At 56.5% G+C, this 22,656-nt stretch overlaps 6 protein-coding genes across 6 annotated transcripts in view; 4 read left to right on the forward strand and 2 right to left on the reverse strand.

Annotated features, from left to right (window-relative positions):
* PTSG_07350 (uncharacterized protein) overlaps nucleotides 1-179 on the forward strand; it is a gene marked incomplete at its 3' end in the record, with an annotated part of 2,119 nt that extends 1,940 nt beyond the window's left edge. The window contains exon 5 of the mRNA XM_004990790.1: nucleotides 111-179. Coding sequence (XP_004990847.1) covers nucleotides 111-179 — 69 coding nt within the window. The remainder of the gene's footprint in view (nucleotides 1-110) is intronic.
* Nucleotides 180-657: 478 nt separating this feature from the next.
* PTSG_12576 (small EDRK-rich factor 2) lies at nucleotides 658-1,544 on the reverse strand. Its single transcript, XM_004990791.1, has 2 exons — nucleotides 1,258-1,544; nucleotides 658-1,034 (listed from the first exon to the last, which is right to left on the reverse strand). Exons 1-2 carry the CDS (start codon nucleotides 1,371-1,373, stop codon nucleotides 953-955), a joined length of 198 nt encoding a protein of 65 aa, XP_004990848.1. The 5' UTR covers nucleotides 1,374-1,544; the 3' UTR covers nucleotides 658-952.
* Nucleotides 1,545-1,673: 129 nt separating this feature from the next.
* On the forward strand, nucleotides 1,674-6,447 carry PTSG_07351 (nucleoside diphosphate kinase; the record flags this gene model as incomplete). Its single annotated transcript, XM_004990792.1, has 13 exons — nucleotides 1,674-1,700; nucleotides 1,991-2,048; nucleotides 2,241-2,344; nucleotides 2,594-2,665; nucleotides 2,824-2,940; nucleotides 3,194-3,311; nucleotides 3,554-3,627; nucleotides 3,826-3,913; nucleotides 4,190-4,438; nucleotides 4,757-4,884; nucleotides 5,052-5,125; nucleotides 5,354-5,461; nucleotides 5,694-6,447. The coding sequence occupies 13 exons, from the start codon at nucleotides 1,674-1,676 to the stop codon at nucleotides 6,445-6,447; spliced, it is 1,971 nt and encodes a 656-aa protein (XP_004990849.1).
* Nucleotides 6,448-6,711: 264 nt separating this feature from the next.
* On the reverse strand, nucleotides 6,712-9,432 carry PTSG_07352 (inorganic pyrophosphatase). Its single transcript, XM_004990793.1, has 8 exons — nucleotides 9,256-9,432; nucleotides 9,004-9,122; nucleotides 8,758-8,811; nucleotides 8,489-8,554; nucleotides 8,192-8,278; nucleotides 7,829-7,955; nucleotides 7,640-7,680; nucleotides 6,712-7,318 (listed from the first exon to the last, which is right to left on the reverse strand). Exons 1-8 carry the CDS (start codon nucleotides 9,314-9,316, stop codon nucleotides 7,013-7,015), a joined length of 861 nt encoding a protein of 286 aa, XP_004990850.1. The 5' UTR covers nucleotides 9,317-9,432; the 3' UTR covers nucleotides 6,712-7,012.
* Nucleotides 9,433-9,564: 132 nt separating this feature from the next.
* Nucleotides 9,565-14,099, forward strand: PTSG_07353 (acetyl-Coenzyme A acetyltransferase 1). Its single transcript, XM_004990794.1, has 15 exons — nucleotides 9,565-9,709; nucleotides 9,888-9,950; nucleotides 10,156-10,338; nucleotides 10,471-10,539; nucleotides 10,700-10,778; nucleotides 10,966-11,019; nucleotides 11,261-11,340; nucleotides 11,560-11,631; nucleotides 11,896-11,988; nucleotides 12,209-12,287; nucleotides 12,529-12,642; nucleotides 12,894-12,958; nucleotides 13,135-13,224; nucleotides 13,423-13,490; nucleotides 13,765-14,099. The coding sequence occupies exons 1-15, from the start codon at nucleotides 9,692-9,694 to the stop codon at nucleotides 13,883-13,885; spliced, it is 1,248 nt and encodes a 415-aa protein (XP_004990851.1). The 5' UTR covers nucleotides 9,565-9,691; the 3' UTR covers nucleotides 13,886-14,099.
* A 1,233-nt stretch (nucleotides 14,100-15,332) lies between these two features.
* PTSG_07354 (CAMK/CAMKL protein kinase) lies at nucleotides 15,333-22,291 on the forward strand. Its single transcript, XM_004990795.1, has 8 exons — nucleotides 15,333-16,992; nucleotides 17,255-17,395; nucleotides 17,671-17,759; nucleotides 18,161-18,411; nucleotides 18,620-18,738; nucleotides 18,924-19,016; nucleotides 19,246-19,328; nucleotides 19,630-22,291. The coding sequence occupies exons 1-8, from the start codon at nucleotides 15,618-15,620 to the stop codon at nucleotides 21,316-21,318; spliced, it is 3,840 nt and encodes a 1,279-aa protein (XP_004990852.1). The 5' UTR covers nucleotides 15,333-15,617; the 3' UTR covers nucleotides 21,319-22,291.
* The last annotated feature ends 365 nt before the right edge of the window (nucleotides 22,292-22,656 follow it).

Here is a 22,656-nt window from a genome sequence, read left to right on the forward strand (position 1 = left end):
ACACACACACACACACACACACACACACACTACTACACTACACTACACACAACACACACACACACACACACACACACACACACACACACACATGGCCGTTGCACCTGCAGGCGAGCACTACCACTCAAGCGTCCACCACCTCCACCTCCTCGTCCTCTGTGCGCCGGCGCATGACATAAACGGCCACGTCATATCACCCCCCTCCCATCCCTCTTCCCGCGCCAAGAATAACGGGCTTCCGTTGCTCGCAGGTTCGGGTATTGCTGCCGTGTTGTGGCTGGATTAGCATGGCGGGAACGTTGACGAGACAGCACCGGCTGCCGCCTCGCTTGAAGCACGGCAACGACCACGACAACCTCGACAACCACGACGACCACGACAATCACAACGTGGCATTCAGCCAGGGCTCGCAACCACACACATTGGAAACCACAGCCGGTGCTCGAGACAAGCCTCGGGCAAGCAGCCTCATTACACCCTGGTTCGTGGCAACCACGCAAGCTTCCCCTCCATCCCTCTCTCTCTCTTCCGGCAACCACGCCAAAGAGCCCTCCCCCCCAAACACACACACACACACACACACACACACACACACACACACACACACACACACACACACACACACACACACACGCAACTGCGGCCGTTTGCACGAAACGAATCCTTGGCGTTTATGGTGTGTGTGCGCACTGTGCAAAGGAATGCAGCACATGAAAGAAACCAAAAACACAAAAGGGTGCAGGCAAACGGGCAGAGAGGCGAATAGAGAAGAAGAGGGGACAGGCAAAGTAGGGTAAGACAGGCAAGAGGCGAGAGGGCAACACAAACAAGCAAGGAGACACCACACGCAAACAAGAAGATGAAGAAGGGAAGAAGACAAGCAATGGCGATTAAGCAGAGAGACGAGTGTGCGTGTTGTTGTGGAGCATGCGTGAATGTGCGCACGCGCGTGTCACTTCTTCTTCTGGCCCTTCTCCTGCTCGGCCTTCATGGCAGCCTTCTTCGCAGCCTTCTCCTGCAGCCGCTGTGCGTCGCTGTGGGCGGTGGTGGGGGCCGAGGGTAAGGACGGAAGTTGTGAAGGTAGGGGGGTGGGGGGGGAAGACGCAGGAAAGCGAGGAGAAGGACACGAAGCACTGCATGAATACACACACACACACACACACACACACACACACACACACACACACACACACACACACACACACACACACACACACACACACACACACACACACACACACACACACAGAGCCTCACCGCTCGCGACGCTGCTGTGGGGTGAGGCCGTCATCTGAGCGCTTTCCCTTCTTGGCATCTTGCTGCTTCTTCATGTTCTTCTTGCGAGCAAGTTCACGCTGGTTTCCGCGAGCCATGGTGCGTGGTGGTGGCGTGGAAGAGAGACACGACGACAACAGGAGGAGGTGTGGTGTCTACATGCGCGTTGTGTTGAATGGGTGGTTGGTGGAGTGTCGTGGAAGAAGCTGAAGAAGGCCGCCCAGAAATTTGCAGAGTCAGCACAATTTCGTGTTTGGCTAGAAAGTTGCTTGAAATCATTCGCAAATCGCCACGATCTGCTGTCGCCAAGGAAGCAAGAAGCACTGCTCGCCAAACCACCAACACACACTCCACACAACAGACACTCACATCACAGTCAAAACAACACAGCACCAGCGATGGCTGCCAAGAAGAAGCAGATCCTGGTGCGTGCGACGTGTGCTTCATTGCTTGCTTGGAGAGCTGCCTTTGCTTGGTCTTGGGTTTTGCCTTTGCGGCTCTTGACCGACCGTCACAAGTGCTACAACACACTCACTCACACTCAACAACACGCGCGCAAACGCACACATACACACACGCACGCACACACGCACACACACACACACACACACGCAAACGCACACATACACATACACATACACACACGCACGCACACACGCACACGCACACACGCACACATATACATATACACACACACACACACACACACACACAGGAGAGCCTGCATTCGCAGGCGGAGTTTGACGAGTTCCTGCAGCGTGAAGGGCTCAAAGGTGAGGCAACGTGCAGCGAGGGTGTGCTGTGCCGTTTCCAGGGGTAGGATGGGGCTTGTGAGTGGTAACCCCACACGCTTGCGCGTGATGACTATGACATGTCGACCCCGCTTCGCTGCTTCGCTGCTTCGCTGCCTCGCTGGTTTATCTCACCTGTTGCGTCTCCTTGCGATGCGCGTGGTGTGACGCCAGTCATCGATGCCTACACTGCGTGGTGCGGACCATGCAAGGCTGCAGAATCCATCTTCAAGCGACTGAAGATTGATCTTGCTGACGACCTCCTGCACTTTGCCTCTGTGAGCGAACATGCGCGGCCCACAACAATGCCACCTGTTTATTTGTTTTGAACACCCTCGCACGTGCCAATGCTTGTTTGTTTTCTCCTCCTCCACACACACACACACACACACACACACACACACATACACACATACACACATACACACACACACACACACACATACACACACACACGCTCTCTTGCTTTCATTGCCCCGTTTCTGAAATTCACTCGTATGCTGAACACACCGAAACATTCCACACAGGCCGAGACTGACAAGATTGAGAAGCTCTCCGAGTACCACGGTACATCGCGGCCCACGTTCCTCATCTACGGCGTACGTTGCACCTCATAAGCTGCGGTGCAGCCTTTTTACCCGTGACACTTCGCTGTGCTTGGGTGGACTGCTCGGCGTACGCTGTTGCCTTTGTTGCGTTCACGTACTCTCCTTCTCACCACGAGGCCTCTGCCCCTGCTTCTGTGTCGTGCATGTAGGCGGACGTGCTTGTGAATGCGCTGTTGGGCATCAACGGACCGCACCTCAGCGACATGGTCAAGGAGGAGCTGCAAAAAGAGCACGAGGCCCTCGAGTCGGGCGCCGAGCGGCAGGAGGTGCGCCGTGCCGTGGATTGTGTGTGTGTGTGTGTGTGTGTGTGTGTGTGTGTGTGTGTGTGTGTGTGTGTGTGTGTGTGTGTGTGTGTGTGTGTGTGTGTCCTGCTTCGTTGTACTTGCTCGAGTGCTGGTTCGTGTGCGTGTATTCTCATTCACACACTCACACATGCTCACTCGTTTCACCTGCTTCGTTGATGTTCTCGTCCCTCTATCACCCCACGCCCTCCCTTGCCTGTTCCGTGCGTGCTGCCAGTTTGACACGGCGACGCTCGCTGCCTCCCGCCCATCCTCGTCGCGCCCGCGCACAGCGAAGAGCGAAGAGGCGGCAGCCGCATCGCACGCATCCTCTCGCAGGGCAAGCAGCGCAAAGCGTGAGTCATGCTGCATGTGGTGGCATTGGTAGTGGCTGTGTTCACGTGGTGGTGGTGGTGGTGGTAGAAAAGTATTGGTGGTGATGGCGGAGGTATCTTTCGTGGCACCAGCGAGAAGATGCGACGCGTCTTGGCATTTGCTCTGCTGGGCTGTGTTACCACCGTGATGGGACAAATGTGTTCGTGTACCGCACCAATGACCGGCTCACACCTCGTTTTGTCCTGCGCTGCTTCACGTACAGCCAAGACGTACACGCTGGCCCTCATCAAACCCACCGCGCTTGCAAACGGCCACGGCGACGCCATCTTTGCAAAGGTGCACCAGCAACGGGCGCGTGTGTGCGTGTGCTTGAGTGTGCGCGCACCCTGCTGCTGCGTGTGTGCATGCTTCCTCTTTGTGCGCGCGCGTTTGTTGATCTGATGCCATCGCCACCCTTCATCCACTTGCCATCACCTGCGTTCACATTTCCATCTCCTCCATCCTCTCCCCCGCTCACACCCCTTTCCCTCTCAGATTGCTGAGGCGAACATCAAGGTTGTGCAGCAGGACGAGGTCACGCTCACGGAGGAGCAGGCAAAGGCATTTTACGCCGAACACGAGGGTGAGGGACCAGGCGCGGAGAATAACGAATGAGCTTGGGGGGGGGTGGTTGTGTGGCTTGTGCTGTTGTATGTGTTGTGGCACGATGTGTCTTGGGTGGCAGAGGATGGTGTGTTTCAATTTTGTGCACAACCACGCGCGCACATTTGCATTCATATGCACTCACACGCACCACCGCGCACAACAACAACAACAACAACAACAACAACAACAACAACAACAACAACAACAACAACAACAACAACAACAACAACAACAACCGCGCTGGTGCCTGCAGGCAAGGAGTTTTTCGACAACCTCGTGTCGTTCATGACAAGCGGGCCCATCAAGCCGCTGGTGCTCATGTCGCACGGCGATGCTGTTGCGGAGTGGCGGCAGCTGATTGGGCCGACCAGCGTCGAGACGGCCAAGGAGGAGGCACCCGACTCCATCCGCGCGCTGTACGGGACAGACAACACCGCCAACGCCGCGCACGGCTCAGACTCAAAGCTCTCCGCATACAGGGAGATTGAGTTCTTCTTCCCAGGTGAGGCGTCATGTATGTTTGTGTGTGTGTGTAAGTGAGTGTGCGCGCGTGCGTGAGCGTGTGTGTTTGTGTGTGTACGTGAGTGTGAGTGTGTGTGTGTGTGTGATTTTATGTGTGAGTGTGTGTGTGTGTGTGAGTGTGTGTGCGTGCGTCAACGAACGTGCCCGTGTGTTCATACGTCTCTGTGTATCTCGTGTTGGTGTCGTGTGGATGTGATCATGTAAATCGCCCGCTGCCCTTCCTCCCTTCCTTCTTCTCACTCCGTTCACCACCACAACACCACCACAACACCACCACTCCCCAAATCAACCAACCAAGACTGGGCGATGGAGAACCTTGTGCCTGATCGCGTTGTGCTGCTTGTTGCGCCGGACGCCGTGGAGCGCAAGGACGACATCATCGCAGACATCACTGGCGCAGGTTTTGCCGTTGCCGCCGATAAGGAGGTGTGTCGTGTGTGTGTGTGTGTGTGTGTGTGTGTGTGTGTGTGACGTGTGTGTGTGTGTTTGCGTGATGTGTTTCTTGCGTTTTCTAGCACTGACTCAACTCTCTTTCTCCTTCTCCCATGCACACACCATCAAACCCTTGTCTCGCCTTATCCGCTGTCCTAAAGCTGACGCTGACGGAGGAGCAGTGCGTCAACTGCTTTGAAGACTTGAGTGACGAGCTCAAAGAACACCTCACAGGGTGAGTGGTGCTGGTCACATGCGTTGCTCATGCACACGAGGCATTCCGGCACGCGTTGTTCGTTGTTGTAGTTGATCCCCACCCTCCATGCCCCCATCCAGCTCTCTTCTCATTGTCCATCGTGCATGCTTCCACCATCACCTCCCACCCATTGACGATCCCCTCCTTACCATCCACCCTCCCGCCACCATCACCACCTTCCTCACCACCGCCTTCGCCACCACACAGCGCGGCGTCTGTTGTGCTGTCGCTGACACGGGTGCGTGGGTACGATCTTTTCCCGGCCCTCGTCGGCGTTGGCGACCTCGACGCCCTCAAGCAGGACAACCCAGAATGGTCCGTGAATGGCTGCGTTTGTGGTGTGGTGTGGTGTGTTGTTGTGTTGTGTTGTGTTATGTGGTGTTGTGGTAGTGTGTGGTGTGGTGGTGTGGTGTACTTTGTGTTGCGTGGGGACAATACAGGTTGCGAAAGGGAGAATAGCCCACTTTGTGTTCCTCTCTGCACTCTCTCACTCACTCGCTCGCACACACACACACACACACATAACACATTTTGTCCACACGAGCAGCCTGCGTGCCAAGTACGGCACAGACGCGGTGAAGTTTGGCGTGTGGCATCCGTCTGGGGAGGAGGAGAACGACAAGGTGGCGGCGCTGCTGCTGGACGAACCAGACGAGCTGGAGGTGGTGGACCCGCACCTGCAGGGCGAGCACCCGGAGAAGGCAGAAGGTGGTGAGGAAGGCGGTGAGGAGGGTGGTGAAGAAGGTGGTGCGGAGGGTGAGAAGGGTGAGGAGGGTGAGGAGGGTGAGGAGGGTGAGAAGAAGGAAGGGGAAGGCGCTGAGGAAAAAGAGAAGAAGGAAGGCGAACAGCAGAAGGAAGGTGAACAGCAGAAGGAAGGTGAGGGTGAAGCGACAGAAGCACCAAAGGCTGACGGTGCCGAACAGACATCTGAAGCCAGTGCTGGCGGAGGCGACGATGACAAGAAGGCGGAAGGGGAGAGCGCAGAGGGTCAGGATGCCGCTGCCGCTGATGGCGATGGTGGCGATGGTGAGGCCACAACGACGGAGGAGGCGGAGAAGAAGGAAGGTGAAGAGGAGAGCGACAAGCCAGCAGAGGCTGAGGGCGAAAACAAGAAGGACAGCGAGGAGGAGAAGACAGAGGGCGAGGCAGCCAAGACGGCTGACGACGCCGATGGCGCTGATGCTGATGCAACAGCGACAGCAGAAGCGTCAGAGGGCGCAGACGCAGACAAGCCCGCCGAGAAAGAGGCAAAGCAAGGAGTGGAAGGTGTCACAAACGACGACTCAACCACAGACAACTAACAACACCCCTGTGTGTGTGTGTGTGTGTGTGTGTGTGTGTGTGTGTGTGTGTGTGTGTGTGTGTGTGTGTGTGTGTGTGTGTGTGTGTGTTCGTAAGCATTGTTCTGTCCACGACAGCTGCTGTGTTCTGTTTCACGTCCATTCTGCGCGCACATGTCGTGTTCTCCCGCTCAAAACACACCAACAGAGTAAACGGTTGCTGTTTTCAAAGCCACATGAACCACCACCCCACTACGGTTGAGCACTCATTCCAGCAAGATCATTGAGGGCGAGTTTGGTTTCTCTATTGGCAAACAAAACAGATCAAGCAAGAGGAAAGAAGAAGGGAAGGGTAAAAGGCAAACAAGAAGAGAAGAAGAAGAAGGGAGCAAGTGCTGAATTGTGACCACATATTCACACGGGCACACAGACAGCAACAAAAGTGGGAGAAAGAGATAAGGGGGGGGGGGAAGACGACGGCGATGAAACCACTGGAGAAGCGTGACATCAAAGCAGCGGTTGGATTAGAGGCTGATCATCATAACAGGTGGGCGAACGCTTCCTGATGCGAGCTCGAGGGCAAGCTTTAGAGGGTGATGTAGTGCCACTTGTTGACGCTGGGGTCAATGGGGGCATCTGGTGCAGCCTCCGGGGCGGCGGCAACCGTTGCCTTGGCGTCCTCCTGGGAGATGGGGGCGGCGCCAACCATGGTGCCGCTGGGGGCAATCTTCGGGTGCACAACCTCGCCGCTGTTGAGCTTCTGCCACTGGGCCCGCGCCTCCCTGATGATGCTCAGGGCAAAGTTCTTGTCCTTGGCCTGGCCCTCAAAGGCAAACCGGTTCTCGGGCTTGCCGGCGGGGATCTTGTAGATGCGGAACCACTCGACAGTCGCCTATGTGTGTGCGTGCGTGTGTGCGTGCGTGTGTGTGGTGAGGCAATGGTCGGAAGTGCGACAAAAACGAAATCTTGAATGAGAGAAAGGAAGGTCAATAAATGTGCGCGAGGGCGTTGTTCGGTGTGGTCGGATCAGGGGCCTAAGTGACATCAATGAAGGACAACTTTGGTTTCCAAAGCGCCTTTGATTCAGACTAGAGGTGTCAAATAAAAGTTCTCATCATATCCCACCATCAACAACTTCAACAACAACAACAAGCAAGTGGACAATACAGTCTACAAAGAGAGTCAAAACAATGTCTTCACGCATGGAACTCACCGAAAGGTAGCCGCGCATGACCTTCTCAATGTCACCGACATCTGTCAGTCACCAAGCACAACGTGGCATGGACAAGCAGACGGAAAAGGGTGAACCCACCAACGAATTCGGGAAGCAAACCGAAACGGAGGAGGACATGTTGCGACCAAATGAGAAGCAATGAGGGAGAGGAGGGGGGAAGCAGCGTACCGTTGAGCGATTCGGCGCGGGGGTCGTTGACGTCAATGCCGAGGAGCTTCCAGTCCGTCTCGCCGTCATCAATCATGGCAAGGACACCGAGGATCTTCACCTGCTTGATCTCGCCAACCTCAGCAATCTGTGTGCGCATGCAAATTCAGGTGCAGAACGAACAAAGACAAAACAAACACTCAGTGAGCTTGGCGTGGGTATGGTGTGCGTCGCAGTTCGTTGTTGTTGGTGTTGTTGTGCCAAGTCGAACGTTCAGTTCTCTGAAGACACAAGACAAAACGAACACGCGGCCATGTTCTCAACAACAGCAACACCACACCACACACAAACACATGCACGAACATGTGGGCATGTCCAACGTACGCTGTCAGAGAGATCGCAGATGTCGATGGGGTCATTGTCGCCGTTCTCGCCTGTGTGATCGTCCTTGGCGTCGGGGTTCTCCCATGTCTGTTCAGGAGAGGGTGTGTGGACACGTTATGATGGTGGTGTTGGTGAGAGAGGGGGGGGGAGGGGAGGAAGGACAAGCCAGCCAGAAAGAGCACACAATGGTGTCATGTGTGTCCGTCGCACGCAGCTTCACACATGCGTGTAAGCAAGAAAGTGAAGCGAGTGAAGAACAAAACAAAAAGAGCATGCAGGATATGGTGTCGCTATTACCTGAGGGACGGCGCCGTAGTTCCAGATGTAGCCGTGGTGGGGGAAGCAGTTGTGGACGAAGCGGGGCTGTGCAAGGGAACAGGAAACAGGCATACAAGAGAGAGTGTGTGCGCGTGTGTGAGTGTGTGTGTATGTGTGTGTGTGTGAGTGTGTGCTGTGATGAGTGTGCAAACGGCTCTCTCACACACACTCTCTCTCACTCATGATTGAGCACGCCTGCCTGCATGCAGCTGCGAATTCATCTTCCTCACCCACGGTCACCAACACACCTTGCCCTTCTTGACGTCCTGTGTGATGGGGTTGAGAGGAGCACCAGTGTTGATCTGGCAAACAAACAAAAGAAAAAGAAAAAAAGCCGGCAGGTCGTGATGAGCTAACTTGAGCGACAAGCACAAGAGCTGGGGAGGCGCATTTGAAGGAGCCGTGGTGCACCACGGCAGTGTGCGCCAAAATAAGCAAAGTCATGGGCGTGTGTGCCGACTTTACGCGGGGCACGCGCTTCTCTCAGTTCTCACCTCCATCTTGGCGTTGGACCACCGGGGGACCTCGCAGACCATGTTGACAATGCCGTTGGCCTCATCAGCCCAGGTGGGGATGTCGTGGAATGGAGAGACGTAGTTGCCCTCGGCATCCTCTGCACAGATTCAACAAGAAAGGCAAGAGAAGAGAGCGAGTGGGAGTGTGAGTGAGTGTGTGGGTGAGTGAGTGAGACGTTGTTTGAGTTGTGTAGTCTGAAGAAAAGTACAACCAAGGCGTGTTGAACGCACTGAAGTAGACGGCGTAGTCCGTGGTGTACTTGGCACCACGCTGCTCCGTTGTCAGGCTCATCGTGTGTGTGTGCGTGTGTGTGCGTAGGGGGAGGGGAAGAGGTGGTGCGTTGGAGTGTGTTGGTGCGGGGGATGAATGGTGAGCTGTGTGAAGGCAAAAAGAGGGCGGCAGGCGATGGTTGTAGATTGAGAATGCATATCCACCATTAATTGCCACGTGGTTGCTGCGAGTGCGCACACAACATACCCAGAAAAGGCAAACTTGCCTTTTGCTGCGCCGCTCAAAGTCAGGTTTGCTTTGCAGCAACGCATTGCGCGAAGAGCAGCGAGCCAGAACAAAAAACAAAGCGTCGCCTTCGTCATTCACTTTGCCTCCTGCTGTCTCGCCTCGCCTTCGTCGCTGCTGCCGCTTGTTGCTTCCACGACCAGTCTCAGAATGCTGTCACGTCTCCAGGTCAGTTGGTGACTTGAACACTTGCATGTTTGCGTGAGTGCTTTGTGTGTGCTTTGTGTGAGTGCTTTGCGTGAGTGTTTGTGTGTGTGCTTTGCGTGAGTGCTTGTGTGTGTGTGCTTTGTGTGTTTTTGTCACGTTAATGACGCTGTCCTCACTGTGTGTGCATGCTGGCAACCAGACTCGCCAGACCACGAGCGCCCTCCGTGGTGCTGTCCGCTGCGCCTCCACCGGCCTGCCCAAGGTACGTGTGTGTGTGTGTGTGTGTGTGTGTGTGTGTGTGTGTGTGTGTGTGCGCGCGCGCGCTTGTCATAGCATGGCATGAAATGGCGAGTTGTTCACTTCCTTCCAACCAACTTCCTGCAGCCACCAAGCACATGCCCTCTCCTCCCCCCCCCTTTCTCCAACTCGTGTTCCTCACGACTTGCTTGCATTGCGTTGATGGATAGGATGTGTACATCTGCAGTGCTGCGCGCACGCCCATTGGCTCCATCAACTCCAGCCTTGCTGCTGTGACTGCGCCCCGTCTCGGTGTCATTGCCGCCCAGGGCGCCATGGAGCGCGCCGGCCTCAAGCCCGAGCATGTCGAGGAGGTCTACTTTGGCAACGTCATCTCCGCCGGCGCCGGCCAGGTGAGCATGTGTGTGCGTGTGTGTGTGTGCTGTACATTAGACTTCCTGCCTGTGTACTGGCTTGTATGTCCTCCTCGCCTCGCCTCGTCTACTCGCTCGCGAGCGCTCTCACAAACTTCCTTGTCACAACAGTCTCCAGCGCGCCAGGTTGCCATTGGCGCCGGCTGCCCCGTGTCCACAGAGGCCACCACCATCAACAAGGTGCGTGTCTGTGTGCGTGTCTGTGTGTGTGCGTGTGTCTGTGTGTTTGTGCCATGGGTGCTGCACTGCAAACGTTCAGCGCTTCACACACTCTCCCTATCTGGCTATCTCCCCTGTACTCACGTATGCTGAATGTTAATTCCATTGCTGCATGTATCAGGTGTGTGCCTCCGGCATGAAGGCCATCATGATGGCTGCACAGAACATCACCCTCGGCGTCCGCAACGTCATGGTTGCCGGTGAGCCAGCGTGTGTTGTAAGCGGAGAGGAGCGGAGGGGCTGCGAGGGGAGCTTGGAAATGTGTGTGTGTGTGTGTGTTTGCTGAAGTTTGCATCAACCTGCGCTCGCTGAACATGAGCATGCTTGTTTGCCTGTTGTCTCACATCAACACATCTGCTCCCTCTGTAACGTTTCATTGTCCCTCAGGCGGTATGGAGAGCATGTCCAACGCTCCTTACATTCTCCGCAAGATGCGCGCAGGTGTGTGTGTGTGTGCGTGTGTGTGCGTGTGTGTGTGTGTGTGCGTGTGTGTGTGTGTGCGTGTGCGTGTGCGTGTGAGTGTGTGTGCGTGTGCGTGCGCGCGTGTGTGTGCGCGCGTGTGTGTGCGTGCATGTGTGCAATCAGATGCAGCGTCAACTGTCGCTTTCACCTATGCCGCTCTCATCATCATCACCACCATTCACCACCAACCTTCACCACCACCACTGCTTCTTATCATCAGGCGCCGGGTACGGTCACCAGACTGCGGAGGACCTCGTGCTCGCCGATGGCCTCACAGACGCATACAACAACATCCACATGGTACCGTAAACCCCCCCCCCAGTGCACTGCCTTAAATGCTTCCCACTGTTGTGGTTGCGCGTGTGCGTGTGTTGATGTGTTGAGGAAATGGCTGTTGCAGGACTGGGATGCTGCTCGTTCATGCTCAAACACTTGCACACGCACGCCCATGCACACACACACACACACACATGTCCTCATCCGCGTGCTCGTTCGCGATGCCACTGGCCCTGTGTGCAGGGCCTTTGCGGCGAGGATACGGCAGAGAAGTACAACATCACCCGTGAGCAGTGCGACGAGTTTGCCATCGAGGTAAGTGAGAGAGAGTGTGTGTGTGTGTGTGTGAGTGAGTGAGTGAGAGTGAGTGAGTGAGTGAGAGTGAGTGAGTGAGTGAGTAAGAGAGTGTATGAGTGTGTGCGTGCGTGTGTGTGTGTGTGTGTTTACGCGTGTTTGTTTGCACTGTCGCTGCTCGTGATGTGCACCCTCAACCAACACTTCCTCATCATGCGCCTTCCCATCGCCTCCATCCACCGGCACATCCACTCATCCATCCATCCGCCCGTCTGTGCTGTTTAGTCGTACAAGCGCAGCTCCAAGGCGGCCGAGTCTGGTGTCCTTGCAAAGGAGATTGTCGACGTCAACATCCCCCAGCGCAAGGGCGACGACAAGGTTTGCCATGGCCCCTTGTGTGTGTGTGTGTGTGTGTGTGTGTGTGTGTGTGTGTGTGTGTGTGCCTTTTCCTTGTCTGCATTGCTTGCCCCGTGTTCGGTTCCACGTCTGTCAGCAAACAACATCCACACGTGCCACTCCCCACCACTCATCTCGCCCCTCTCCCCACCTTTTTCCATCGTGCGTGCGTGTGTGTGTGTGTGCATGACGATGGCTGCAGGTTGTGTCTGTGGACGAGGAGTTTACACGCATCAACTTTGACCGCATCCCCTCGCTCCGCTCCGTCTTCAAGAAGGACGGTGAGGGATTCCTGGCATGGGGGTTACCGCTGGGCGCCCCCACGCGCACACGAGCATACGTGAACACATGTGCAATGTCGCGCACGTTTTTGTGCCATGGGAGTGTCGTCCTCATTTGCACACGACGACACCGCAATTGCACGTTCCACGCAATCTTGTGGATGACCTCAATCACGTGCTCCTCACGCACACACACACACACACACACACACACACACGTCTTGGTCATTGCCCGTGGCAGGAGTGATCACTGCTGCGAATGCGTCGACGCTGAATGACGGCGCTGCTGCTGTTGTTCTCGCGTCCGAGGAGGCCGTTGCCCAGCACGGCCTCACCCCGCTCGCAAAGATCAGAGGTGCCGCGCACACGCGTGCTGTCCTGTTGTGTGTGTGTGTGCGTGCGTGTGGGTGTGGGTGTGGGTGTGGGGGTGGGGGTGTGGGTGTGGGTGTGGGTGTGGGTGTGGGTGTGTGCGTGTGTGCTGCTCTTTTCGAGCCCTCCCGTTCGACCCCCGCTCTCGCTGTTCCCTCTTCAAAATGCACACGCGTCTCAACCTTGCCTCACACATGTATGTGTGTTTATGTGCATGCGTGTCTTCCTCATTCAAAGGTTTCGGCGACGCCGCCCGCGCCCCGATTGAGTTCCCCATCGCCCCTGCACTCGCCACTCCAATCGTGCGTCGCTTTGTTTGTTTGTTTGTGCGTGTGTGTGTGTGTATGTGTGTGTGTATGTGTGTGCGTGTACGTGTGTGTGCGTGTACATGTGTGTGTGTACACAACTTCGCATGTCATGATCTGCTACTTCTCATCATCATCATCACCATCATCACCACGGCAAACGCACATGCCAGGCACTTGAGAACGCCGGCGTCTCTGTTGCGGACATTTCCCGCTGGGAGATCAACGAGGCTTTTGCTGTCGTCGTCCTCGCAAACATGAAGGTGCGCTCATCCACACACACACACACACACAACAAACATGCGTTGTGTTGCCTTGATGAATGTGTGTCTGTATGCGTGTATGCATGTGTGTATGCGTGTGTGTATGCGTATGTGTGTGTGGTTTCTATGCCGATGCATGTGCGCTGTTTGAAGTTCACTTCCCGGTTCATGACGCCCACCAACCACTGCTGCGACCAGATGCTGAACATTGATGCGAGCAAGGTCAACATCAACGGTGGCGCCGTCTCCATCGGCCACCCCATCGGGTAAGCGCTCAGTGTGTGTGTGTGTATGTGTGTGTTCCTGTGTGTGTGATCGAGAGTAGAAGTGAGAGAGCATGACATGTGCTCACGCACATAGACACATGCATTGCAATGCATCTCCGCCACCCTTTTTGACACCGACACACACACACACACACACACACACACACACACACACACACACACACACACACACACGTACGCTTACGCTCACATGTACACACACACACATGTACCTCCCCCTCCTCCCCCTTTCTCATCCATCCCATGTTGACAGCATGTCTGGTGCGCGCATTGTCGGGTCGCTGGTGCACCATCTTGAGAAGGGCGAGCTTGGCTGCGCTTCCATCTGCAATGGCGGTGGTGCCGCTTCTGCCATTGTTATCGAAAAGCTCTAGCTGGCCTTGTTGCTGTTGTTGTTGTTGTTGTTGTTGTTGCTGTGATTGTTGTTGTTGTTGTTGTTGTTGGTCATCACTGTGGCGTTGCTGTTGCTGTGATTGTGTCGTGCTTTGTGTTGCGTGGTGGTGTGGCGTGGTAGTCTTTCTTTTGCCTTTTGGTCGTTCCTCTGTTTGGATTGGTGTGTTGATTTGAGGAAAGCGAGAGATCACACGATCACACAATCACACAATGCAAAATTCGTGCACGCGCTCGCACGCTCGCGCGCGCACACACCAACACACAACGCACACACACACACACACCACAACACACAACACACACACACACACCAACGCACACACGCACACACACACACCAACACACATAATGTTCCCGCAAACAAAAACACTACGCCCCACCCAGATTGCATGCATGCATGCTGGGGGCATTCGCCACACTTAACAGTCCATCGGAACAAATCGCACTGCATCGAGGCATCGATGTTGAAACCTTGTCCCGCGCGAAAACCACCATCGCATCATCACCCCACACACACCGTGTGCTTCGCCACCACCTCTCAACCCCCCAAATAAACAAAACAAAACAACACAAAACAACACCACGCACGCCCCTTTCTTCTTCTCTTCTTCGTTTCCCCTCTTCCTTTTTGTTTTCATCTCGCTTCTTGCTACGTTGCCTGTTGCCCTTCGTTTTGCATGTGCTGCTGCTTGTTGGCCCGCACACACACACACACACCTGCCACGAGACAAGAGACCAACCAACCAACCAACCAACAACCGCAGAGCAGAAGCAAAAGCAAGCATCACACACCGCCCAATCACACACGCACAGCCAGTAGCTCTCTGTCTGCCTTTCTCTCCCCGCCACGAAGACGACAGAGAGAGTAAGTCGTGCACCCCTTCCATCCATCCATCGATCACCACCACCATCGCATCACACCACCACCAGCAAAATCATTGCCTCTTTCCTTCTTCTTTCGTTCTGTGCTTTTTGGTGCCTTTGTGTTGTTGTGTTGTTGTTGTCCCCCCCCCCCACTCTCCCAACACTCTCCCTCTGTGCCTCGCTTATGGTGTGTGAACCTGGTGGCACCGCGTGCAACCTGACCCATCCTGTTTGTGGCCTGCGAGCCCTTGACCATCTTCCCGCTCTGATCGACAACCAACAACACCACCAACAACAACACCAACAACAACACACCAACAACAACACACATCCACACCCTCAACCAACCACTGTAAATCGCCTTCTCCGCCGCAGGCCCCCTCCTCGTATTGCCCTCGTCACCCGACGTCATCCAGCCCTTTCGTTTTGCACACTTTAGGCCATCTTCCACGTCCCCACCGCCATCTCTCCCAACGGCGGTGTCCCTCTCCCCTTCATCACCTCCTTATTTCTCTGTTCTTTCCTTCTTTGAACCCTTGTTCACCTTCTCATCTCCCCCCCCCCCCAATATCCACCAGCGCCGCCACTCTCGGATGGATTGAACATTGACTTGCGCGCGTGTCGTTCGCACAAGTGAGCCGGCCGGCTTCATATCGCCGTGCTCTCCTCACTTCACCCCCTCTTCTTCCTTTTTCCCTGTTGCACTGCCACAACAGCCTTTTCCTTCTGCAAGAGCAGACACGCGTGTGTTCCATCCAACCAAGCCGCTTTCTCCCTTCTGGCTTCGCCCTCCTTCCGTTTCATCCCATCCCCCCCCCCTAAACACACACAGCCCTCCTCGCCCTTGCTATGACGGTGACGCACACTGGCAACACAGAGGACGAGAAGCTGCTCCCGACCAGTGCGCGGCTTCACCAAGGCCTCATGTCATCTCCACAGAAACCCACGCCTCCGCCGGCATCCCAATCACACCACCACCATCATCATCAACTGCACAGGCGCGGCAGCAGTGCAGGCGCCCACAGGGGAAGCGACACTGCGCTCGCCTCAACCCCGGTTGCAGACCAGCAGCCGCGCAGCCTGACAAACCCGCCAACAGCCACCTCCTCAACCACCACATCCACCGCGTCCATGTCTGTCACGCCGGCCCGCGGCAACAGCGTCAACTCGCTGCTGCCCTCCAAACCGCCCAGCGCCCGCTCGGGCTCCTTCCGCCGCCGCCCGCGCCTCTCATCCAAAACATCGCCCGACCACACCGCCAACACCACCGCCAGCAGCAGCCCCTCCGCCATGTCCGCACAGCGCCAGCCGCAGCCGCCAATCAGCTTCACCCTCGGCGGCGGCGACGACGAAGACGACGACAGCGGCGATGACAACGACAACAACGGCGACGCCTTCGACTACAGCCCCTCCCGCTCCCCCATCCCGCCAGATGGCGCCCCACCAAACACCACGGCGCTGCGCATGCACGGAACGCAGTCGCCTTCGCCACGCGCGCGTGTCGGCAGCATGGGCGGTCGCCGGCGCATCCCGTCCACATCAGGCAGCAGCAACGTCTTCCTCTTGTCAGACAGCAGCGCCGCCAACGGCACCGGCAATGGCACGCGGCGAGACAGCTCCACAGACCCGCACATGCGCGCACGGGCGAGGAGTGCTCGTGCGCGGTCCTTGTCCAACGCAACAAACGCACGTGCGCAACCAAACAGCAGCAGCAGACGCAGCTACGATATGGGCAGCGACCGCAACGCTGCCACCACCGCCCACGCAAACGGTTCCAGCAACGGCAACCACGTTGGCGCGAACACGAAAGGGGCGGCTGCTGATGAGCTGTCTGATGGGTCGCTCGTGTTTGGATTCGGCACGCTGCTGGACAGGCAGTCCCGTGATGGCGGTGACGATGACTATGACGATGAGATTGGCTTGTTCAGTTCGTCGCCAGTTCCCGGGCAGACAGGCACCAATGACAACAGCAGCAGCAGCAACACTGACACCCTCACCACCACCAACGGCATCAACGGCAACGCTGCCAACACAAACAACAACGCTGAGGACGACGATGATCCGATTATGAAGCGGCTGCACACGGATGACCCTGACCCGACCATTGCGCCCGTGCCCAAGAAACCCATTGACCTGCATGCTTCTCTCCCCGACTATGAGCTCAAGAAGACGCTTGGCGAGGGCGCCTTTGCCAAAGTCAAGCAGGCCGTGCACAGAATATCAGGTCCGTTGCTTTGGTCCTTGATTTCCATTGCGGTTGTGGTGGTTGTGGTGGTGATTGTAGTTGTAACCTGTGGCTGTGGTTGTGGCGGTGGTTGTAGTTGTGGTTGTGGCTGTGATTGTGGTTGTTTTGGACTTGTATGCTGTACAGTTTTATGTTGCGTGGCCTTGTTTTGAGGTCTTCGCCGTTCCCTGCTCGTCTCTCACCACCGCTCACCCCTCCCTCTCTTTCCATTGCTCCGTCTCTCGCATATCTGGGTGGCCAGGCATCTCCGTTGCGATCAAGATCATCTTCAAGGACAACATCACGGCAGACTATGTGCGCGACAACCTCCACCGCGAGGGCGCCCTTATGCGCCAGCTCCACCACCCGCACATCATCAAACTCTACGAAATCATCGAGACTGGTGCGTGCCGCTCTGTCTGTGTGTGTGTGTGTGTGTGTGTGTGTGTGTGGAGGTGTGGTATGCTCTGTGTGTGTGTGTGTGTGATATGCTGCGTGTGTGGGGATGTGTGCTATGCTGTGTGTGTATGAGTTGCACACACGCATGTTGTATCAAACGCCAACACTCCCTCCCTCCCTCCTCACTCACCATTTCTACCACTACCAATACGACTGTTGCCTACCTATCCACCCGCCAAACACGACCTCCCCCCCCCCCTCTTTCATAACTGCCTGCAGAGGACCTGTACTGCCTGGTGATGGAGCTTGCGACCGGGGGCGAGGTGCTCGACTACATTGTGGCCCACGGATCCCTCAGCGAGAAGGAGGTGCGTCGTGGCAGATTGTCTTGCCACTGGCGCACTGAGTCGGTAGTGCTGGGAGTGTGGGCATGGCAGTCAGAAGTTCTGCTGAGGGGGCTGCTTCCAACCCCCCCTGGCTGTACATGTGCTGGTGATGTTGCTGGTCGTGGCAGTCTGTCGCACCGCAGCATCCCTTTGCATCCATGTCCATGTTTTGGGTGCTGCTGCTCACTTGTCCGCCACACACTCTTGTTTCTCTTGCCCGTTTGTTCCCTCCAATCATTGTCGTTCCTGTGCTTTTCTCCTCTTGTTCTTCGTCTTCTGCTTCCTCTCCCGCTCTCTCCCTCTTACTCTTCCTCTCGCTCTCCCTCTTCATCTTCCTCTTCCTCCTCCCTACAAAACAAACACACACATTCGCGTGACTACAGGTGCGCAAGTACTGTCGGCAGATGGTGCAGGCCATCGACCACCTGCACAAGGCCGACATTGTCCACCGTGACCTCAAGACTGAGAACCTCCTCCTCGACCACAACCTCAATCTCAAGCTCGTTGACTTTGGTCTCAGCAACTCCATTCGCGACAAGACCACGCTGGAGACCATGTGCGGCTCCCCGGCGTACACCGCGCCTGAACTCCTGGGCGGCAAGCAATACGGCAAACCCGTCGACATCTGGAGCATGTCAGTTACAGCGCAGCGTTTCTACAGTGTTTGTGTTTGTGGCGGGTGGGTGTGGCTGCTGCTGTTGTTGCTGTTGTCGTGGGTGTGTTTGGTTGCAATTTTGTGTCTGCTCCCCCCCCCCACACACACACACACAAAACCAAAACCAAAATCAATCCTCACTCACCCTCACGCCATGCGCCTGCTTCCACTTGCATCGACCAAACAGCGGGGTGAACATGTATGCGATGCTGACGGGCAAGCTTCCCTTCTCAAGCCACAACGTGACCACCCTCCACGCCATGATCCTCGACCAGCAGTACACCATCCCAGACAAGATCTCAGAAGGTGCGTCTGGGCTACAATTGCTTGGGTGGTCGTACGTGTTTGTCCTGTGTCTGCGTGCACGCATGCATTGCAGACTGGGTTCATTTCAGTTTTGCTTTCTCTTCCCATGATTCACATTCCTCAACACACGTGTTTCAACGCACTCACACTCACTCGATGGCACCCCATCCCGTCCACCACTGCAGAGTGCAAAGACCTGTTGTGCAAGCTGCTTGTGGCCAAGCCCAAGGACAGAATCTCCATGGACGATCTCCGTAACCACCCCTGGCTCGCTCAAGGTGCGGCGCAAGCAAGTCCTTTGACTTCACGCGTCTGCTCTTGTCGCCGTGTTGCGCATGCACATGTGCAAATGTGTGGGAGACAGCGCGTTTGCGTGATCACAATCACACCATCATAGCTTTTCCCCTGACCTCCCCCCCCCCTTTTTTTTTCATCATCCCATTCATTACCATCTCATCACCATCTCATCGTCACCACCACTTGGTTCTTCCAACCGCTTCACTGCAGGCGACGGTCCCATTGCCGCCGACCCCGGCCCCAACGGCAGGAAACTGAACATCAACAACGAAATTGTCGACTACATGGTCACGGTACGCTCACATGTCGTGCACACATGGCATCCCTCACATGTGTGCGCGTGTGTATACAGCACGTGTTATCTGTTGCATTGCCTCGTGCACTGCCCACGCCATGCGCTTGTACACACACACACACACACACACACACACACACACACACACACACACACACACACACGCACGCACGCACGCATGCACGCACACACGCACGCACGCACACATACACACGCACATTGCTAACTCCGTTTTCCCACTCCCACTCCCCTTCTATCCCCCTCCCCCTCCCCCCCAACTCCAATTGGAACCACTACAGCTTGGCCACGACCGGGAGGAGGTGCTCGAGTCGATTGAGGGCCAGTGCTGCAACCCGCCGTACGCGTGCTACCACCTGCTCGCCGTGCGGCTGGAGCGGACTGGGCACCTCAAGCCCCGCGGATCCTCTGCCAGCGCCGGCAGCCGGAAGGGCAGCGGCCGCCTCACCCGCGCCATGACAGAGGTCAACCTCTCCACCCTCAACACAGCGGCGGCACCACCGTCGTCTTCAACGTCATCGTCGCGTCACGGCCGCCAGCAGAGCACGCATGGCAACGGACCCAATGCTGCCAACGCAAACGCGAGCGCAACAGCAGGCGCTGCAGGGCGGTTTGCAGGGACGGGCCGACGGCAATCGCTCTCTGGTCTGCGCCCGCCGCGTCCAAAGCACTCGCGCACACGCGGGGCGCGCTCACCCGTCGCCCCAACCCGCGATGACAAGACAGGCAGCCCCGTGCCCGCCACGGGTACCGCCACCACGACTGTCAACGGCAGCAGCGGTAATGGCAGCGGCGTGCCACAGGTCATCACAACTGCGCCGCCACCAGCCGTGGGCAACTCACCCATGTCGCGCACATCGAGCAACGGCACGCTGTCCTCTGGTGGCGCCTCGTGCACGACAACCCCGCAGCGGTCCTTCCATCGGTCACGGAGCTCCACAGACACGGTGAGCCGGCGCCGCCACTCCATGCGCAAGGCGTCAACGGACCAGCCGCCCGTGTTGGAGGAGGTGGACGTGGAGCCCGCGGATGACGTGGCGCTGGTCGAAGAGGCGACACGCACACACGGACGGCGCCGCACGCTGTCGTCGCGGATGCTGAGCAGGAACTCACTCAACTTGGATGACACACTGCACGCAAACGACACGTGCACCCCCGCCCGACAGCACGCTGCAGGTGCCGATGTGCCGACGCGTGCAGTGCAACAGCAACAGCAACAGCAGCAATCGCAGCAAGGGCGCGCGAACGCTGGGCGGCGCGCAACGCTGCATGCGACCAACAGAGCAGCGGTGCTCAAGTCTCTGCGACGCACCCAAGATGAAGGCCAGCAGTCTGCTAGCACCGCCACCAACGGGAACATCCACGGCAACGGGCACATGACCGCAACAAAGACGGAAGAGATTGATCTGACTGCGGCGATGTCGACGACGCGCCGCCGCTCAAGCGTTTCGCGCCGGTCCTTGCGTGGGTCGCATGCAAGCAGCACACAGGGTAGCACACAGGGCAGCGCCAAAGACCTCCTGCCCGACATCCACAAGGGCGTGCACCCGTCGCATAGCAGGCCCTCCTCCTCCACACACACGCGCGTGCGTTCCGGCAGCACGCGGCGGCGATCTGGGGAGCGGCAGGCATCGACCTCGTCGCTCGCACCGCCATCATCCCGAGAGCCGGACCCGAGCAACATCCAGACGATTCGCTATCCCCTCAACAGACGCATGGTTTCCGCCCGCTCGCCGCTGGAGATCTTCGAGCAGCTGCAGCGCGCCCTGCGTGCACTCGACATGCCCTTCTGGGCGAGCTCTGGCACGGACATGGGTGTGGTGTGCCGCAGCGGTGGTGTGCGGCTGGAGGCAGAGGTGGTGAAGATTGCTGGCCTGAGCATGCATGGCGTGCACATGCAGCGCCAGCGTGGTGACCTCGAGACATATGCAGAGATCTGCACCAGAATCCTTGACGAAATGAACCTCTAACTGACAACGTCGTGGTGTGCATGTTCGTGTCTTTCTTGTGGGATTGTGTGCGTGCGTGCATGTCTCGTACGTCTGTGTTGATGTGTATGTTTGGGTGTTTGTATCTGCATGTTGATTGTGTGGGTGCGTGTGAATGCGTTTAACCTCCCGTCGTTGGGTTGGCCGGTGTGCAATGGACCATCCACCACAGGTGCGCGAGTCATGATGGTGGTGTTGATGGCATGTCACCGATGTTTTGGCTCATACCACTCCTGCTTCTTTGGTTCTGTTCGTTGTAAGCTTCCTTTTGTTGACATAGCTTTCATTTTTTTGATTCCTTCTTTATTTGATTTACGTCAAGGTTGTGTGTGTGTGTGTGTGCGTGTGTGTGTGTGTGTGCGTGTGTGTGTGTGTGTGCGTGTGCGTGTGTGTTGCTTTGCGTGCATTGATGGCCGCGCGGGCAAGTGCGTGAGTGGGAGTGAGAGAGACAAGAGGCAGAGGCAGTGGGGTTCGCTGACGCCCCTCGTCTCTGTGCAGCTTTCGTTGTCGTCGCCTTTTCTTTGTTTTTTCCCCGTTTTGAATAAGCTCGCCTGTTCCCTTTCTTTGTTTTGTGGTACCTGTTCAAGCGTTCACGTCACTGTGCTGCCTCTTCCGCTTGGCTTTTGCTGATCTGTGGCGAACGCTGAGGCCGTGCAGCCCTCACGCTGTCATATGGCGTGTGATCAACGTCCCAACTGCAGTCATTCGTTTCTTGGCATGACAGCAAGCCATGTGGTGCTTTGTGACGTGCCTTCTCTCGGTGTTGTGCTGGTCCTCTGCCAAGCATGTGTGTGCACTTTGTTGACGCCAAGTATGTATTTTGCCCCTCTTTGTTTTGGAAGGGTGTCAATGCGTGTACGTAGAGGGGTGTGGCTGTTTGTCGTTCCTGTTCTGTCTCTTGACCATTCTGTATGATTCGCTCCCCATCCAACCAGTAAACCACTCTCTTCATGCCTTCATGATTGCGTGACCTGTTGTTTGTATAATTCACACAATGCACAAAGCACGCACGACAGGGAGATCAAGCATAACATTCACTCACAGGCCAAGTTGACATGCGTACCTTCCCATAGTGTGTGTGTGTGCGTGTGTGTGTGTGTGTGCGTGTGCGTGTGTGTTGCTTTGCGTGCATTGATGGCCGCGCGGGCAAGTGCGTGAGTGGGAGTGAGAGAGACAGAGGCAGAGGCAGTGGGGTTCGCTGACGCCCCTCGTCTCTGTGCAGCTTTCGTTGTCGTCGCCTTTTCTTTGTTTTTTTTCCCCTGTTTTGAATAAGCTCGCCTGTTCCCTTTCTTTGTTTTGTGGTACCTGTTCAAGCGTTCA

Source organism: Salpingoeca rosetta (genome assembly GCF_000188695.1).
Source record: "Salpingoeca rosetta unplaced genomic scaffold supercont1.22, whole genome shotgun sequence".
In the NCBI taxonomy this organism is placed as follows: domain Eukaryota; class Choanoflagellata; order Craspedida; family Salpingoecidae; genus Salpingoeca; species Salpingoeca rosetta.

Bases quoted from the DNA above. Each gene is read 5' to 3' on its own strand.
- PTSG_07353 (XM_004990794.1), top strand. The intron at 11,632-11,895 runs GTAAGTGAGAGA...TGTGCTGTTTAG, and splicing joins GCGACGAGTTTGCCATCGAG to TCGTACAAGCGCAGCTCCAA. The intron at 11,989-12,208 runs GTTTGCCATGGC...CGATGGCTGCAG, and splicing joins AGCGCAAGGGCGACGACAAG to GTTGTGTCTGTGGACGAGGA.
- PTSG_07352 (XM_004990793.1), bottom strand. From the start codon at position 9,316: ATGAGCCTGACAACGGAGCAGCGTGGTGCCAAGTACACCACGGACTAC. The intron at 7,956-8,191 runs GTACGTTGGACA...ATGCGCACACAG, and splicing joins TCTGCGATCTCTCTGACAGC to ATTGCTGAGGTTGGCGAGAT. The intron at 7,319-7,639 runs GTGAGTTCCATG...GCACACACATAG, and splicing joins TCATGCGCGGCTACCTTTCG to GCGACTGTCGAGTGGTTCCG.
- PTSG_07354 (XM_004990795.1), top strand. From the start codon at position 15,618: ATGACGGTGACGCACACTGGCAACACAGAGGACGAGAAGCTGCTCCCG. The intron at 18,739-18,923 runs GTGCGTCTGGGC...CCACCACTGCAG, and splicing joins CCCAGACAAGATCTCAGAAG to AGTGCAAAGACCTGTTGTGC. The intron at 19,017-19,245 runs GTGCGGCGCAAG...GCTTCACTGCAG, and splicing joins CCACCCCTGGCTCGCTCAAG to GCGACGGTCCCATTGCCGCC.
- PTSG_12576 (XM_004990791.1), bottom strand. From the start codon at position 1,373: ATGGCTCGCGGAAACCAGCGTGAACTTGCTCGCAAGAAGAACATGAAG. The intron at 1,035-1,257 runs GTGAGGCTCTGT...CACCGCCCACAG, and splicing joins CCACAGCAGCGTCGCGAGCG to CGACGCACAGCGGCTGCAGG.